Source organism: Homalodisca vitripennis, chromosome 4, assembly GCF_021130785.1.
Source record: "Homalodisca vitripennis isolate AUS2020 chromosome 4, UT_GWSS_2.1, whole genome shotgun sequence".
Lineage (NCBI taxonomy): Eukaryota > Metazoa > Arthropoda > Insecta > Hemiptera > Cicadellidae > Homalodisca > Homalodisca vitripennis.
The window spans coordinates 164,210,193-164,230,954 of record NC_060210.1 but is presented as its reverse complement, the minus strand read 5'-3'; the positions used below and the strand labels follow the sequence as shown (position 1 = coordinate 164,230,954).

General features: G+C 33.2%; 3 protein-coding genes across 5 annotated transcripts in view; 2 read left to right on the top strand and 1 right to left on the bottom strand.

Annotated features, from left to right (window-relative positions):
* Positions 1–20,762, bottom strand: part of LOC124360510 (neurobeachin-like protein 1) — a 545,778-nt gene that overhangs the window by 347,504 nt on the left and 177,512 nt on the right. The gene's annotated exons all lie outside the window — the stretch shown is intronic.
* LOC124360517 (cuticle protein 7-like) lies at positions 4,968–6,232 on the top strand. Its single transcript, XM_046814210.1, has 2 exons — positions 4,968–5,032; positions 5,688–6,232. The coding sequence occupies exons 1-2, from the start codon at positions 5,021–5,023 to the stop codon at positions 6,126–6,128; spliced, it is 453 nt and encodes a 150-aa protein (XP_046670166.1). The 5' UTR covers positions 4,968–5,020; the 3' UTR covers positions 6,129–6,232.
* LOC124361269 (cuticle protein 18.6-like) lies at positions 12,749–19,460 on the top strand. Its single transcript, XM_046815317.1, has 3 exons — positions 12,749–13,158; positions 18,306–18,377; positions 19,032–19,460. Exons 1-3 carry the CDS (start codon positions 12,784–12,786, stop codon positions 19,458–19,460), a joined length of 876 nt encoding a protein of 291 aa, XP_046671273.1. The 5' UTR covers positions 12,749–12,783.

Genomic DNA, 20,762 nt, shown 5'->3' with positions numbered 1-20,762 from the left:
TTATTTAACATTCATAGCAGGAATGTAACAAATCAATAACAAGTATCAATAATAAATAGGTCAAGAATAACAAAGATAACAATCAAATATAAGGTAACCATTGCAATAAACTATCAGACAAAACGAACCACTTGAAAATCAACATGATAATAGAATATAAAATAATAACAGAATTATAATATATAGAGGATAAAATATATATATATATATATATATATATATATATATATATATAACAGAACTATAATATGTAGGGAAATAATATACAATTATACATTACGAGGTAAAACAAACTATAAATTAAGGAAAAACAATGTAAGAATAATAACAAGCACGTGCACTGATGAACTCATGTCAACACCCTGGAGCACCTCCACTTAAAGGACAACCAAGAGCCCTGGAAGAAATCCAACCCATCGCAGACCAATCCCCCAGTACGCTGCATCCTCGACCAAACCACAGTTGCTAGCATAACTAGTTGGCCGGTATACTCTTCCAAACACTGCCTTTGATCTAGTTCCTCTAGGAATGTAGAAGTTTACTTGACGAAGGAGGTCAGGACAATCCAACTTGCCATTAACCAACTTGTAAAGAAGCTGAAGATCTTGCAATTGACGTCTAGTGTGAAGAGGATGCAGGTTGAAGTTGTACTCATTATTATAATTATTTTATATTCCCAATAGTTGCCTTTATTCCACGATCTCATTTAACACGTTTGTAATTGGTGTTAAGAGGAAATAACTCTAATTACCTTAATGCCTTCAAGCCACATGTCTAATTATATTTTTACTAAGAACGATACAAGACTTTAGTATATAATCTCTTTGAACACAGCTAAGAGCCAAAGTTCGGCTATCGGGTGGCAAGTTGGCGCGGAATGGGGCACCAGGTTACTCAACCGAGCAGCACCAACAAAAACTGGCTCTTGATTCGTTCTGTGAACCCACTTCTAAGTGGACAGTCGCTCATTACCGCCGAGCCACACATAACTACGCCTCACACCGCCTTTAAATTAACTATTACATTTTATTGCTCTCTAACTTCTTGCCTTTTCGCTAATATATAGTAATTGGAACGATTTCCCATTTAGCTATTAGTTTATATTTGCACTTTTTTTATTAATTTTAATGTTAGAAAACTTAAAACAAACTGTTTCTGAAACTATGAATTCTATGAATCTAATGGCTAATATTTGTGAGAGATGGTCTTACATACACAAATACAGATAACTAAATATTCGAAATGGTAGTGATGACTGCAAAGAGGGAGTTTTGCTGTGTAGAAAAAACTGGGTAGTATTACTTTATTTTTCTACTGTGTATGACACCAAAAATTGGAACGAAAACTAGATTTGCAAGTAGGCTACGATATTAAAAAAGTGAATATCAAAAATTATTTTTCCTCCCAAAGTCGTTTTTAGCAAATGAGTTTTTGTAAGTTTCTCAGCTAATAAATTTTGCAGTCATTATAAAACAATTAATATATATATACCAACCATTACATGCCTACATTGGAGGGACAGCCCATGGAGGGTGTCATAAAAATCTTATATGTAAGCATTGCTCGAGCCATACCTTATTTTAAAGGTCTTATGAAGTACAGTTATATGGCACAAACTGTATCTCAAAAGGTTCACCTAATCAGATATGAAGGCGTGTAGAAAAAAACAGTTGTGAAAAACATCCGTTATTTATATAATGGTAACTTAAAATGACAATCGATAAAAGATAAACAACAGACAAAACTTTGTAACATTACTTACAATTACAGAAAAAATTTGAAAAAGCTAACCTGTTGTTTGGCAATGTGCCACCCTGAGGTAAAGTCCATGGACAAGAGTTTGTAATACTCCTGGAGCATACATTTTATTTGTCTGCAAGAAAATATCAGCAAATGTTTGCAAAATTTTCCGAATAGTATGTTATAAAGACAAAAAATAATAGACATCTAAAGTCCTATGAAAATGAATGGGAGTCAACCACTTCACTAAAAGTAAGTCACGATCTACAATTCCATATCAAGGTTTCCCGGTTCAGAGCTCGTAAAAAAATTCAATCTGGAAATATTCCGGTCTGAATATAGTTCAGTGAACACCTCTTAGACCTAACCTCGCAGGACCTGTAATAACATTCCGCAAGTGTATTTCATAAATCTTTTGCAAATTTGCAAAATCACATATTATGGAGTATTTAAGGTACGTTATAACACGAAAAAGTTGATATAATCAAAAGTTGTGGAACTTTACAATCCTTCAATGACGGATAATATGTTTTGAATATGAAGAGAATAGATTCAGAATGATCTAAGTCCCAGGTAAAATATCCTTCACAAGGAAGGATTGTAAGGGATAGGGCGCAATTATAAGTTATAGTAACTAAAGCCACTAAATGTACATTAGGTTACACAACATCCTTTCTGTCACGTTTCGTTTTCAATGGAGGTCAAAGAGGACATTAGAGGTAAATCTGGGTGGTGTCACAATGGTAGAGACTGACGAGCCCCTGATGGCCAAGAGTGAGGACAAGGCCACGCTCGCACTGTCAGACCCGCCTCCTAATAGTCCTGTGATGGCTTTATCAAGCCACAACGAGTGTAATTCTTCATATTGGTCTGTACATTGAGGCGAGTCAAGAATTGGGTTAAGGAGTTGTGATAATACAGAATCTGAGGGTTACCTTGCAACAAAACTGGAATGTTTGGTGGGTCCCATAGAAAGTTACAATAACACAAGCGAAATTCCAGACGTTATAATAGCCCGTTATATATTTTATTCATAACTTTAATGGCAATGCAACATAAACTATTTAAAGGAGCCTTTTTCAATGTATAAAATATACTTTAGGAGCAACTTGAATTGTCTTGTTAATAGTATTTTCTTGCATTCTATTTTTATAGAAAACAAAGTTGAAACAACATATGTATTTACAGTGCTTTATTTGATTAATTAGACCATGTTATCTTCTCATACCAAATGTATTACATAAAAGAGCGAAATATAATTTTTATTGAATTTTAAATAAATGTGTGTTACAATTTACATTGTAAGTTATTTTTTAGAAACGCTACATTAAATACATTTATACAACTACTTAACTGTTCGTACTATGAAACGGAAATCGCATTTCGTACATGAAATATTACATGAAGCTTTTCAATATATGGCTATACCACGGCGTTTGAGTAAAATGTGAAAGAATGCTTGTCAGCTTAGATAAGTAATACTAAGAAAACCATACATTTTTTTTAACAATAACAATTAATTTATACAACTTCTCGGGACTTTTAACAGGTATAGAGCAATTACAGTAAAATTGAGAGTTAAAGCATGTTTGACTTTAATTAGGAGAGATAGGAAAAATACATATATTGAAAAGCCCTAGTGCTTAGAGTTCTACATATTTTAACCTATTGTTACAGTGAATTGTGTAGAAGGTAGCAAAAATGTAATGCAAAGAGTAATATCTGTCAGTATGATAGCCACTGGTCTGGGGACATGTTGCATACAGTCTAAACAGACGAGAATAAAATCCACGCCTGAAATCGAGTCAGCGTAGGAGGTTCCCATTTCGCTCTCAGCGGACAAAACCCTGGTTCGGAAATAGACTCCCAAAGAACCGATGTTTGTCATTTTTGATTATGATATGGAAATGGTAGAGGTGGCGTTTCACTCCGAATTACAATTCTCTTAAGTAAACCATTCGAAAGTCAACATGTGAAATTTTATTCATACAAACAGAAAAAGATTAAAAAATAATGAAAAATCAATGTTAAAAGTCAGTGACAAGACAATTTAAGCGCACTTTTTGCATTGTAGTACTCTTCCTAGCTCCAGAACCTATTATTTGACCAAATATATGAAAACTAATTTAATTTTAAAAATGTAAATGCATCATGTAGCAAGATATCTGAAGAAAGGTTACATATGTATATACAACTGTGCATGAAACTTCATTTCTACATAAACAAGATCGAGTTATATATATGGATGTGTACTTATATATGAAATTACGCTAAACTTTATGGAAGAATATAACTCAATTTCTATTTGGCTGCCGGGGGATTGCATACATTTCTGTTGTGTATGATTGTCCATCTTTATCTCCCCTGATGACATATATAGATTGAAATGAGATATAGACTTGAAATTTTACATCAAACCTCAGCCAAACCTGTTACGCGACAAAGTGGTGTGGTAACTTGTACATAAATAAATAGTAAAAAGTAAACATTTTATAAATAAAAAGCCTTGAAAGTTAAGTTATAACATGGAATAACAGTTAGTAAGGTAACTAAAATTATCGATTTAATAATAATAAATAACTATTTTTTTCTTTTAGTCCAAGACAATGATGTACAGTTCCCTTACGCTTAACATTTTACGAATTTTCAGACCCGGTGTTGGATGTATCAAAATAAAATGAAAATCCTTAGCGGCCTTACCATGACAGAAAAATATTTGTATTTACATTTATTTCTAGATATAAAATAGCAGTTATACTTGAAATTTAAACAATTTTGTTCCTTCATGCGTAGGATTTTGTATCATAATGTCATTTTTGTTTCGGCGAAAGCTAAAGTGGGGTATTTACAACTTCCTAAACATTTAACACGACGTTTTTATCACAGTGTTAAACCGGCGGTTAACAACTAGACACAATTAATGTCTAGATAGGTAGGTCGAACGACTGCAATGCTACTGTCACAGAGTGAACGCACTGGCGCGCATAGTTGCCAGTCAGTGCACCGCACCGGTCAGTGAATGGTGAAGGCCGCGGACTACCCTCAGGCTCTAGGCCACTGTTACTGTATATATTAATGCTACGGCAACTGAACTACTTATATAATCTCAATTGTAGGCTAACAGAAATGACACCCGAATTCCAAAACTTGGAGCCAGCAGTGAAAGGAAGCCGGCCCACACCCCACCCCAGCCGATGACCACTAAATAACCCCGATATAAATACCTGACCGGTGACCACTTCAACAGTCAATCCACCACCGCCGAACTCACCAGTACAGAATGTCTCTCAAGGTGGGTCCAGAGTGAGGTGTCCAGTGCTGTGTTGTGTTGTGTTGTTTATCCCAGCAGGAGTTGGTGTTCGGCTCTATACAAACGGTTTTGTGTATATTTTAAAGTAACATTTAATTTTGGATCAGACCTTTAGAATCATAATTTCACTCGTACTCTAGTATTTTACTACCGTTATATGCAGTTTTGTGTATTTAATTTTGTTGCCTAGATAGATATATGGAAATCAAGTTCATTATAAAAATTAAATCTTCAATTTTCCTGATCTATTATAAAATTAATCATCATGATATTTAGTCATAATTAATTTCTTTTATGTTCACAAGTATGAAAATGAAAATATATCACTTTAGCGTGTGGTAATGTTCACAATATTACAGTTTCTTGGTAAGGTTGATATCATAGTAAATAATTGATACGTTGTAAAATATATATACAAGTTTAGCTGAAGCATTACTCTTTTATTTTAAGTCTTAAGTTTTCTATTTATTGATGTTACAGTTTTTTGTGTAAACTAAAAGCAAAAAATGGACACAAACCTGGATAAAATACCTGCAAAAATGTGTTATCTCTATGATTTGTTTACACCATATATTGTTTCCTATAAGCAACTAGCTATTCAAGTGACTTAAATAACAGCTTTTCATTGTTTTGTCAGGTGATCGTGAGTTTCTGCCTAGTGGCAGTAGCCGCCGCCATGCCTCAGTACGGAGGCTACCACGCTCCTGCCGCCCCTAAGTACGCCCCCGCTCCAAAGTACGCTCCTGCCCCCAGCTATGGCGGCTATGGCGGCTCCCACTACGCTGAGCCTGAGCCTTACGACGCACACCCCAAGTACTCCTTCCACTACGCCGTCAACGACCCCCACACCTACGACATCAAGAGCCAGCAGGAGGAGCGTGATGGAGACTACGTCAAGGGTAGCTACGAGCTGGCCGAGCCCGACGGCACCAAGAGGGTTGTTGAGTACTCCGACGACGGATACGGCTTCAACGCCATCGTCCACAGAGAACACAACGTCCACCCCGCCTCATACGCTGCTCCCAAGCCTTCATATTCCTACGCCCCTAAGGCTTACGCCCCAGCCCCTCATTATTAAATTATTTAGGAAACTTATCACAACAGACTTCACCTCTCATCTGTAAATATTGATCTTCATCTACCATAAGTTTTATACAAATAAACGTCGTTTTTATACCAAAATATATGATTTATAAACTTTATTATATCCTTTTAATTATATTAAGTATACAAAACAAATTACATATTTATTAAGTAATCAAAATTTGAACATATTAATCAATCCAGCCAGGGAAAATGGATGAATACTGCTTTCTACAGTCTTCTTAAGATGAAGATAAGACCTCGCCACTCGAACAAGAGAATTACTCGCAGATATCGCATAATCTTCTTATAATTTATTCTGCTTAAAATACGATCATTTTGCCATGACACGATCGTCACCAAGAGGTTGTCAACGAAGAGAACCAAAAATATGTTGTCTTAATCAGAGATACAGCGAAATGAACTTAAAGCACAAGGTCATCAGTAATGAACATAATTAAAGGACAGGAAACGCTATAGTAGTGAATGTAGTGCACCATATTCCCCTCTAAACACATAATAATTTTTGAAACATTCACAAAACACGATACATATCTTGGCCTGACTTAGCTTCTATATATCACATATGTTATATTTTAATCTAGACAAGGATTATAAAGGCTGGCTAATTACTCGGTTAAAACTATCATTCCATAAAATAAAACCGTAATAAGGCCCTAACATATAAAAATATATAAAATAATTGAAAAAGTGCATATAGGTAATTGTAAAAGCTTTTTTGTATCTCATAGACTAAGATCATATCTATAAGCAATCGTTTTTTTATATACTTTTGCTTCATGATTTGCATTTCAACTGTATTAGGTATCGTCAATTTTTTAGTACTTAAAACGAAATCATTTAATAACTGAATAATAACTGTACACTAGTTTATAAGTTTTGTTGCACTCTACAGTATACTCTTCGACTACTAAATAAAGGAATTATGACCATTATTTGAATATAATTCAAATGTAAAAAAATACTTGTTTTTGTTATAATAAATATTTTTGTATTATAGTAATTGAACTTGGTCTATTTGGAAAGGATACTATTTGTATCCACTATTAACCCACTCACTGAATATCGTAATTTGTAAACCAATTTAAATTACAAAGTATTAAATCTAGTTCAGTTTAATGGCGCAGTGTAGCGGGTACGGCGGCTATCGCGAGATAACCGAAACAAGCAACGTCAATCGTAGCTGCTGTTTGAATAGGTGACCGCTGAACAATCCTATTCTTGCAAGCAGCCTGCCCTGCCTTACCACTGGTGGAGGTTCGGAAGTCACCTTCAAGACGTTGGTCCCCAGGATGTGTTAGAAAGGAGATTCGTTACAACGCTTCTTAGCGTTGTAACACATCAGGTTGTAAGGTTCTTTGTTCTTTCCCAGCACAGTATTGGACAAGAACTAAAGACTCCGAAACACAAGACTTTAATGACCCTGTTTAAAACCTTAAAACCCATTACAAAGTATTTGATTTTTAATGCACCTGATACAATATGTGGACTTGAAGCCGACCTTACACTTCAATATGTGTTGATAAACACAGAGAAGTTTAGAGTATGTAGATAAAATATGGTTTCTACTGGACACAAAAGATTGAACTAAATATTGATTGCGCAGTAAGGTTATACTTTTTACAAAATACAACAGTCGAAAGACACATAAATAACTACTATATATTTATTCTGTCTAAATTCCAGACACTGACAAATAATACAGTAGTCACGAATCAAGAAATAAGCTAAAATCAACATTGACCCCTATTACTCGACGATATGTTGCTGTTCAAATATTGATCCCTTTTAATGTCCAATACACGATACATGAATGCTTATCCACCTATAGCCAAGGGCCAGGGCCATTTCTAGGGGCGCTAGGCGGTAGCGTCCAGGGTAACCTCAGACTTTCTTAGTTTCGTAGGCTCTAACCTGAACTTCTGTGAATATATAAGCGATGCTGATTCAGTAATGAATGTGGTTCAGTAATATTTAATTTGTGTTGTTCCATTTTCAACAAGAAAGTCTTGTGTGATGCTTTACAAATCCTTGTTCAAAGTCATCTTTAGTATGCAACCGTTGTCTGAAATAAAGGCCGCGTTTACAGATATATATTGTAATAGAAAATGTACAAAAAGGTCATTTTCGGAGCTTAATGAAGTATGTTCTAATTAAGATGTATTAGCAAAAATATAGGTATGATTTTGGTGCTGTTTTTCATTATTTCGTTTAGAATTCTGTTTGTTATTTCCTTTTTTCTGAATTATAAACATTTAATACAATGGACGAAACATGAGAATAGTTTGTGAACTACGGCACTTGTACGAGACATAATAACTTCTAATCACATTGTTTAGTGTCTTCTTTTGCTGAATTTCTGCCATAAAAAATGTACTACAAATCTATAATTTATTCTTGAAATTAAACCAAACCAAATCTAAATTTAAAATTCATTGTTCAATCTCATCCGTTTCGTTCCAATACATTAAAATTATTTGCTGTCAAATTCATAATTACTGTAAATTAAACAAACAAGTTATTAATATGTATAATCCTAGTATGAGAACATACCCATTCAAAGATTCTATTCGTTTCATTACTCATGTATATTCGAAAATAATGTTTACATAGCAAAGGTGAAAATGTACCCCCTGCAAAACCTTAGTCTTGTGTATCATCCAAAATTAAAACAGCTTGTAGATTGACTTTGAAGCAACTGGCTATGCAGGGTACGTTAAACCAAATCACTTTGAATATACTGTAGAGGGCCTCACTTAAAATTTCTTCACTTCTCACAGTTAACTTGTGGATGCATAGTGCGAGATTGGATTTCGAGGATCTTACTAAAGTTTCTTCACTTCTCACAGTTGACTCTGGACAGGAAGTACGAGACTGGATTTAGAGGATGTCAATCAAAAGGTTGTATTTTGACCTAGTGTTGTACAAGGAACTGTGATTTCTGGTGACCAATAAACTTTAAAATATGAATACCAGTGTAGTATATGACTTTTTACTGAGTGTAAAACATAATAAAGTTCAGCAGGCTTTACTATGGTAACGTAATTGTTTAATTGTTGCTTGAAATATTAGTTTGGTAATTAATTTTCAGCCTAATCGCACAAAGATATAGAACCATTTCATAATCTTCTGCAAGTTTTTAGATAAAAATCAATCAACATTTGAGAATAGCAAGAAATATAAATTATGACAAATAATATAATTAAATATAAAAACTTATCAATGTAAAATATGCAATGTTTTATATTTGTGGTCACTCAATGTTTAAAACACGGTCTGATAAAGTACAATAAAGTTAGTGTGCGCGCGCATATCTTGAATAAAGATTAAACCTGTAAAACTACGGAGAGATTTTGGTAAACCTCTTAAAATGTTGCGAGAGTCATCACAACAGACATAATATCCTAAATACATATTATTAATATTAAAATATGTATAGTAATAATATTAATATATAACAATAAATATTACTACATAAATATTACCTTCCTCAAATAAACCAATTTTAATAGTTTTATAACCACGCTTTAAACGTGACTAAAATGTTAAAAAAAGCACTTAGTTTATTATTACCCGAGTAACAACAAATACAATGAACCTATTAAATATAAAATAACAATATATTGCAATGTTAAAACTTACACGTATTAAAGTTACGGTTTACAAGCATATTAATTATTAGTAAAGTACTAAATGATATTATTGGTTTTACGATATCAACAAGAGTATTAAAGATGATTTCGATGCATTACAATGTAACATTGTTCCTGCTTTGGTAATCTATTAATAGGGATTGCTGGTATATACGGCCTGACTGAGCAAGTACTTTAAGTGATACAATGTTTATTGAAATTAAATTAGGGTTTTGTCACTTTACGAATTTAAGCAATGTATATATGCAGGGTGGTCTGGGAGGAAAGGGAATGATTTCAACACGTGATTGCTGACCTCAAACAAGACTAAAGATCATATAAACATATGCCTGGAATTGCGTTGTTAGTTAGAAAAGGCTATCGAAAGATTTCGACCAGATTTCCATTCCAAGGATGCATCGAAACCGGACTGAAAACATTAAGACAAATATTTGATCGTTTCATAAGAATTTTGATCAGAAACAATTATTGAACTAGGTTTCAGAACCATAGTTTGTATATATATATATATAAAATTATATATACAGTATGTTATATTATAATTATATAATCATATATATATATATATATATATATATATATATATATATATATACACACACATTAAATTTGTATAAATGGCAATAGCCTTATTTAATTTCAATAAACATTGAATCACAAAAAGTACTTGCTCCGCCGGGACTCGAACCCGGATCTCTCACTTGCCGGGTGAATGTGCTACCATTACACCACAGAGCCCTCAATTTTTACGATTCAATTATATTGTATTTGGCCGTGTCTGTCACATATGCGTTTAAATAACCAAACTAACATATAATCGGAAGACCAAACACCTGTCAAATGACTTTTATTTACATTAAATTTGTATAAATGGCAATAGCCTTATTTAATTTCAATAAACATTGAATCACAAAAAGTACTTGCTCCGCCGGGACTCGAACCCGGATCTCTCACTTGCCGGGTGAATGTGCTACCATTACACCACAGAGCCCTCACTTTTTACGATTCAATTATATTGTATTTGGCCGTGTCTGTCACATATGCGTTTAAATAACCAAACTAACATATGATCGGAAGACCAAACACCTGTATATATATATATATATATATATATATATATATATATTATATTATAATTATATATATATCTTGCTTAGATATAAAATACTTCTGTATTAACATTTTAAAAATACAATGCAAGTAACGGAGGATTCACCAGACACAAAGTGTAATAATTGTTATAGTGGAAAACTGTCAAAAAAGCAGGTGGTCCGTTTGCACTGAAGATACATAAGCTAATTAGATACATAATTTTTTTCTTCTACATTGAGGGATGGCATATTTATAGTATGTGAAGTAACAGTAACAGTATATATATATATATATATATATATATATACTGTTACTTCACATACTATAAATATGCCATCCCTCAATGTAGAAGAAAAAAATTTAGAATTACTAAAATAAACTAAATGGTTTCAATTCGTTACTACTGACATAAAAAGTAAAAGGAAAAAAACACTGCCAACACTACGACAGATTGTATTTTTAAAATGTTAATACAGAAGTATTTTATATCTAAGCAAGATCCATGCCAAATTTCATTTAAATCTCTCTACTAGATTTTGTATTTAACATTGAATCACAAAAATGCAATTATCCAAACACCATTCTTCACAAACGATTGCATTTAAAATTTGACTAGGATTTCTTAGCAATTTTTATTTCAGTACAAAAATATGTTATGATTAGACACCAAAAGTGATTCATAATTATAGCAGCAAAACTAGTAACAAACATGTTGAATTTTCGACATTGCATTACGCTGTATAACGACAGATTGCATGTTAATAATTTTTTTAGTTTAGGTTAAAGATCATTATTGAACAATATCAAAAGAAGTCAGAACTTTGGTGTACCACTTACATGACATTTGAGACACAAGTCTCACCAAATATTAATGTGGTTAACGCAGAGAAATGAACCTCTCATTTCGATGAGTGGCACCGATATGTTCTACAGAAAGATGTTTATACTGTACATTACTCTTCATTATACGATCAACAAAAATAAAATGGCGCACCTTAGACTGCTGCATCTGGCTAAATCAATACTCCTTTCCATTGCATAACCATTGCATTATTATTAAAATCAATTTAAACTACAAACAAGAAAGGAAATTGCCATCGGTATAATGTAAAATTAATAGTCAGGGACATTTTTATTAGGAAAACCATATAACCAAGATAACTAAACGATTGATAATGTATGGACATTTCAACATTAAATATACCAAATTCCAAATGTTTGGAACCAGCAGTGAAAGGAAGCCGGCCCACACCCCACCCCAGCCGATAACCACTAAATAACCCCGATATAAATGCCTGGCCAGTGTCCACTTCAACAGTCAATCCACCACCGTCGAACTCACCGGTACAGAATGTCTCTCAAGGTGGGTTCAGAGTGAACTGTCTAGTGAAGTGTTGTGTTGTGTTGTTTAACCCACGGGAGTTAGTGTTCCGCTCTATAAAGACTGTTATCGTGTATATTTTATTTAAGTAACATTTACTTTGGGGTCATACATCCAGATTAATTTTTTAACTCATCTCCAGTAGTTACTTACAGTTATATGTAGTTTTGTTTATTTAGTTTTTTAACTTCATAGAAAATCATGCTCATGTAACCGATTAAATCTTCAATTTTCCTGATCTAGCTTCAATTTAATCACCATGGCGTTGATAGATATGAGTAAATGTTTACTTTAAATAATACTATGTAATCAAGTGTTCTATTTATTAGTGTTATAGTATTTTGTGTAAACCGAAGGTGAAATGGGACACAATCCTGGATAAACTATTGGCAAATGTTTGTTAGCTCAACAATTTGATTGTAATTTCAATTAACTTAAATAACAGTTTGTCATTGTTTTGTCAGGTGATCGTGAGTTTCTGCCTAGTGGCAGTAGCCGCCGCCATGCCTCAGTACGGAGGCTACCACGCTCCTGCCGCTCCCAAGTACGCCCCCGCTCCCAAGTACGCTCCTGCCCCCAGCTATGGCGGCTCTCACTACGCTGAGCCTGAGCCTTACGCACACCCCAAGTACTCATTCCACTACGCCGTCAACGACCCCCACACCTACGACATCAAGAGCCAGCAGGAGGAGCGTGATGGAGACTACGTCAAGGGCAGCTACGAGCTGGCCGAGCCCGACGGCACCAAGAGGGTTGTTGAGTACTCCGACGATGGATACGGCTTCAACGCCATCGTCCACAGAGAACACAACGTCCACCCTGCTTCATACGCTGCTCCCAAGCCCTCATATTCCTACGCCCCTAAGGCGTACGCCCCAGCCCCTCATTATTAGTTAATTTAATTTAGATAACTATCAAAGCAATCTTCACCTGTCATTTGTAAATATTGATCTTCATGTACCATAGTTTTTATACGAATAAAACGTCGTTTTTATACAAAAATAATATTATTTTAGAAACCTTATTACGCCCTTTTACATATATTACTTCTACAAACAAACATTACATGTTTATTATGTAATCAAGGTTCAAATGCTTCTTGCATCATAGCATTTATTTTTGGTGTCACACTGTATTTCCACATCCTATTTATGCATTTAACAAGTATGTCAGAAAACGCCTAATAAAAAGTAGTTATTTTTTGAAAGATTCTTTTTTACGATGAAAAGATTGTAAATATGCTAAAAAACGAAAGTTATATTGAACTCAAACTATCGTCATCATTTGGAATACTGGTTTTAAAAACTCTTACAACCCTTTTTAATTACTTAAATCAACAAACATACTTTGAATATTTAACTATAACTACAAACATATCTACGATCAAAGATCAAAATATCTCTTAATGTCTCAGGTTTACTTGTGTATTCCTCAAAGCTTCAACATCTCGGCGTTAAAAATCTGCCAAAAATACTTTGAAAAACCTGTTGTGAAACCATAAGAAATTTAAACTTATTGTTCAAATGGATGGAACATAATAAATAAATGAATTATATATAATGTTTAATTTTTAGGAATATTACTTAAAGTGTACCGCCTTGCTTAAATTTTGTAAAATAATCTAATTTTTCGATGAAAGTTAATGTATTATACCTTTGTATTATATATTATTATACCTTTTGTAAATCTTTGAATTTGTGAAGGAAACCTAATTTTTCCAGACATTTGGCATATGTCAGTGATATCAATAAAATTAGTAACACTACGTTTCAAGATCTGCAATGAGATCTCTTCCTCAGACGGAAGACTAACAACACATACAATCTAGGTTAAAACAAACCAACCATACCAGAGCGTTGTGACACGCACAAGTTTTAAATTACAACAACCGTGTTGTGTGTCAAATCCTTGCACATTATCTCTAAAACATGCTCTTAATAAGAACTGAACTAACGAATACAGGTTACAACAGGTCTGGACTAAACGATTAAACAAAAGGAATCCTGTCTCCTTCAGATGATAGTAAAGTAAATTGATAATTTAAAGATCAGCTCTGTACGTATAACTATCTTAATTGAATTGCAAGACGTTAAGGCCATTCGAATAAAATTTGTCAGCAGAATTGAGATAGGGCTACAAATGTGAAGCAATTATTGAATTTCCAAAATATGAACTCCAAACCTGAATGGAGTGACCTGCAAAGTTACAACATAATAATTAAAAACAGATAATTCTAAATTAAATCGAATAATACAAGATTTTACATTTTATAGATAGTGGAAAACATAGACTTCATATGTAATTTGTATTAAATAAAAATAAATATTGATTAAATAAATTAAATAAATATTGATGTTAAAAATTTAATGGATATAATTATTGTAATAATTTGATTGCGGAAAACATTGTAACTGCAAATATAGTAAACTTGAAACAAGTAGAAATGTTCCTTAAAACTGTCTACAAAACAATTCTTTCCTAAGACGACTTCGATGGCATCATTTATAAAAACCGATACAACCATAACAAAGGGGTTCGATCAATATCCATGAGTTATCATGAGTTGAAATTAAACCTGAAATAAACTGAAAAATATGTCTACTTAATTATAATATAAGTTTAAGATCAAAGCGTATCATATACGTGTGACACCACTACTGAGCTTACACGTTAAATAATAGTTATAAAATGCACCAACGACACATCTCCCACTAACCTTCGAACCTTTGAATCTTTGACGTTATTTATTTTCAAGGAATAAGTACGTTATTAATCAAACTAGTTTTGGAAGAGGACGAAACGGGAACGTGATAAAAGTGATAGAAATACGAAATAATACAATATTTTCAACCTATACATTTCAGAATTGTTTTGTCGATTCTATCTCTGTCAAAATAGAGACAAATATGACACGTTAAAGCAAATATTCAGTCTTTAGCTCGTAGGCTTACATGGACTTATCTTTTATCATAGGCACAAAGATTAGTTTTAAATTAGTACAACTTAAACATATGAACTGTGAAAAATACAAGTTTGATATTTCTAACTATTTAGTGATATTTCTAACTATTTAGATCCCCCAACTATGTTTATACAATGTATAGCGGTTTCTCGACTACTAATCCTTTATACGCAAACAGTTCAGGCGTTCTACAAATAAAATCTCACGTGAAAATTATACTATACTGTAGAAAACGAACATTAGACACATGATATAATCTTATAGCTTCTTTCTTTTGTACCTCAAGTAAAAGTTCTCCTAATAACCTATTTGCAACATGATATATATGACATTTGCAATTAGATAATTTGAGTAAAAACAGGCCATTCATAATTAAAAATTAGACGGATGGTCAATTTATATTATATGCTTTATTGAGAATTCTTCAACTATATGTCAACATTAATGTACCAAACTGTTCTGAGGGTTTGAAGAAATCGAATTATTTTTGTGGCTATGTTCAGATCCGTAGATACCGAATCTTGTGAGCTGAACAGTGCAGCACGTCGCTGATTACTTGAACAGTACATTTAGAACCTTCAATCCTCATTAAATAGGTGTTTGCTTTGGCCAGACCTATTATGCCAAATCCGTTTCGATTAAGTTGACAGAGAATTCATGGTCTATGGGTCGCTCATTTAACCTAAAAAACGATTTATTACCGCATATAAAAAGTCGTTATTAATAGAATAAGGACGCTTAGGACTTACATAAGCGTGCTTTAAACATTCATGTTGTAACTTAGTTAATCGGACGCAAGACGGGCATGATCAAGGGCATTTTGAGTACAACAAACACCTCCGCGTAAAGGTACAATAACTCAAACTTATAACCTAAATTTGTTATTAAAGTAAGTAGAAAACTGGAGAACAATAGAAAATTTACTGTATCAACAATACTAATCAATCGAGCCCAGGGCAATGAATAAATTTTGCTTTTCAGACTATGTTAAGATGAAGACAAGACTTCGCCACTCGAACAAGGGAGTCACTTGCAGAAATCGCAATAGCTTCTGATTATTCCGCTGAAAACACCAGCACACGACACGATCATTATCTAGAGGTTGTCGACGAGGACAACGAAAACGAGATCGTTCTTAATATTAACCTGAAATTAATAATTTTAATACTTTTTTAAATCACGTTTTAATTTTTTTTAATGTTGAGAAAAGCACTTAAACTCTTGTTACCCGAATCATAACGAAAACAATAAATAAACCTTTTAAATATAAAATAAGAATATATACCCAGTTTAACACTAACGTCAAAAAAAATTTCAAAGAATTTTAATTATATTATTGGTTGTGCTGTATCAATAAGAGTATTACAGGTGATTTAAACGCATTTCGATGGAATATTGTTCTTGCTTTAGGTCCTATATATAGTAATATCCTTAAGAAACCTAGTAATAATCTCTGAAAGCATAAGGGATAGAGTGAAAAACCTAACTTCCAAATATGTCTTAGTCTTCAATTAACAAAATTAATATTAATAATCTCCACTATAAGTCAAACGGTTATCGAGGTAATATGCAGACGCAAACGCACAAAAATACGATCTGTATCCTTGTCCTTACAATAGTTTTAATTACCTCATACTAAATGTATGATTTCTTTCCCCACTCAAATCACTGTCTATGTTTGTACCTTGATATTATTTCTTCAAAGTTATTATATCTGGAAACCTGATAGAGTACACTGTATCCAATTGCTTTCCAATCGCTGTTTGCTATATCGTCATACTTTCTTGGTTTAGTCTATGATTTGTATATATTATTATAACAAATAAATGTAATGTGCATCTACAGTGTAAAACGGACCACCTGCTCTTTCGATAGTTTCGGGCATAAAACCTGCACTTTGTGTCTGCTGCATTGCTGTGTGATCCTGTTTGCAATGGTCACGAGCTCACAGCTTGTTTGTTTCCGCGAATCATAGAGAAAACGGTTCATTGAGCCTAATGTACTCGGTACCTCCGTTATTGTTACTTCAGCTACTGTAAATATGCCCTCCCTCAATGTCAAAGAAAAGTATTTTCGAGTATATAAAATAAACTAAATGGTTTCAAATCCTTACTACTAACATACATAGTAAAAGTTGAAAAAATATAATATTAACGCTAAAGCAGAGGGTATTTTTAAAATGTAAATACAAAAGTATTTTATAAGAAGTAGTACTTCGGAATAGACATATGTTTAAAATATTATTGATATATTTAAGCAAGATACATTATTATTTTTTTTTTATATTAAACTAATTTATCACTGGACACCAAAATTGATTCATAATTCTAGCACCAATACAATAGTGAACAAATTTTAAAAATTCAACATTTGTTAATAAACAAACACGTTAATTTTCGACATTGCATTACAATGTTTAACGACAGATAGCGTATTATTATTTATGTAGGTTAAGTCAAAAACATATTAATGAAACAATACCAGTCTTCCGGTTTACAAATCGCTATAACTTTGGTTTTCTACCTGCACGACATTTGAGAGACAAGTCCCGCCAAACTTCAATATGGTGAACGCAAAGAAATCGAGTATCTCATTTCGGTGAGTGGCACCGATATATTCTATATAATACTATTTATACTGTGCATTATTAGGTGATGACTACAAAACATAATAGAACTGAGACTGCTGCATTTGCATAAATCGTTATTCCTTTCCATTTCATAACCATTAAAGAATTATTAACATAAATTTAAATTATAAACAGGAAGGAATGAAATACGTTCTAATATTTCAGTTAGATTTTTAATCTGTGAGTGTTTATTCATTTAGAAATCTAGTTTATCATAAAATGTAATAAATCATGACATTGACTAAAGTATTTAGTGAAATTAAGGGCTGATCTGTTTTATAAGAAACCGAGAACGTAAATAGATAACTATAATATAAATAATGTATGGATATTTCAACATTAAATATACCAAATTCCAAAACTTGGAGCCAGTAGTGAAAGGAAGCCGGCCCACACCCCACCCAGCCGATGACCACTAAATAACCCCGATATAAATGCCTGCCCGGTGTCCACTTCAACAGTCAATCCACCACCGCCGAACTCACCAGTACAGAATGTCTCTCAAGGTGGGTCCAGTGTGAACTGTCTAGTGAAGTGTTGTGTTGTGTCGTTTATCCCAGCAGGAGTTGGTGTTCGGCTCTATACAGACTGTCACCGTGTAAATTTAAAACTAACAAGTAATTTGGGATTATAAAATTGAGATGAATTATTTCATTCATCTCCAGAACTAACTTACAGTTATATGTAAATTTGTTTATTTCGTTTTTTGCCTTCATAGATGAAAATCAAGCTCGTGTAACGAAATAAATCTTAAATTTTTCAGATATAGTATAAAAACATACTTTAATGATATATTATTTCTTTTATGTAGTATTCTTTTATTAATAAACTTAAAATATAATAAGTAATCACTTTGGCATGAGGTAATGTTCACAACATTACAGTTTCTTGGTAAGGTTAATATTATATTAATAATTGATATGTTGTAGAATATATGTACAAGTTTATCTCCAGTACTACTTTTTTAAAGTTTTCTACTTATTGATGTTATAACAATCTTTCGTAAACTTAATGTGAAATATGGACAAAATACTAAACGAACTACTTGTAAATATTTGTTACCTCAACGATTTGTTTGTATAAAAGAATTATTGCTGTTTATAAACAATACCTTTGTCATTTAAAGTGACTTAAATAACAATGTATCATTATTTTGTCAGGTGATCGTGAGTTTCTGCCTAGTGGCAGTAGCCGCCGCCATGCCTCAGTACGGAGGCTACCACGCTCCTGCCGCCCCTAAGTACGCCCCCGCTCCCAAGTACGCTCCTGCCCCCAGCTATGGCGGCTCCCACTACGCTGAGCCTGAGCCTTACGCACACCCCAAGTACTCCTTCCACTACGCCGTCAACGACCCCCACACCTACGACATCAAGAGCCAGCAGGAGGAGCGTGATGGAGACTACGTCAAGGGTAGCTACGAGCTGGCCGAGCCCGACGGCACCAAGAGGGTTGTTGAGTACTCCGACGACGGATACGGCTTCAACGCCATCGTCCACAGAGAACACAACGTCCACCCCGCCTCATACGCTGCTCCCAAGCCTTCATATTCCTACGCCCCTAAGGCGTATGCCCCAGCCCCTCATTATTGAATAATTTAGGAAACTATCAAAACAAACTTCACTTTTCATCTGTAAATATAAATCTTCATCTACCATAATTTTTATACGAATAAAATGTTGTTTTTATATATAATTGTATGATTTTAAAAACCTTATTACACCTTTTTAGTTATATTAAGCCTACAAAGGAACATCATGTGCTGCTAATCAAAGTTCTCACTCTCCTCTTGTAATACAGAATGTGAGTTTTGCATTCCAAGTCTAATTTTCGTAGTTAAGACATATTTAATGCACCCAAACTATCATCGTTACAAGGCAATAGTTTGAAACATTTTTTACAGGGTCCTTTTTAATTAGTAAAGTCAACACGCTTACTTTGAATGTCTAAATACAGATTTATACATCAACTTTAAACCAGTATAGAGTGGCCTGTTTCCTTATAGGATAAGAATTAAAAACATAATTCACTCTAATCGAATAATTATAGATTTTACATTCTATAAATAGTGGAAAATCACGTACTTGATATGTAATTAGCATTAAGTAAGAAATATTTCTGATGTCAAAACGTAATTGGATTCAATGATTGATTACGGATAGAGTTGCAACTGCGAAAATAATAAATTTGTAACACGCAAATGTGTCCCTTTGAAGGGACGTCATAATTGCATCTCTGCTATCACTACCGCCAAATAATATGATAAAAACTTAAGAGTAAATAAAATACTATGAGTCCTAGAACATATGATGTTACTTTAGATTTTAAATGCTGAATGGAATAAAACTTTGCTTTAACGTCGGTTTGCTTAATGTGTGTGTTATAAAACGTTTAACGTTTAAACCAGTTAGTTGCTTAATATAATTGTAAAGCGAATGATAAGATAAATTCAGTCCTAGAAGTTATTATTGTGTTTACTTAAATTAAAAATTATTTAATTACTAAACATTTCATCGTACATTTTCATGTATGAGCACTAAATTAAAAGAAACCTTGCAACTGTATGAAAATTAGCCGTTCTTAATTTTAATGTTGTATTAGCAGTACAATTATAAAGTGAAGAAGTATTTAAAATTTATGATGATAGAAAAGTTTTAATTTTAACACAATTTACGCAAACATTTGTGTGGTCAAGGCACATGATATTCCATAAATCTTTAAAAGTTCTGAAATTTTGGCAATCCAATGATAATATTATTAATTTCCACGTTATGGAATACAGAATTCAAGCCATTGTATTTCTTGGCCATCACTATCTTTTTGTAGACGTCAAAACCCTTTTAAAATTGACCAATATGACCGAGAAAGACAAAAAAGAAAGAAAGAGAAAGAAA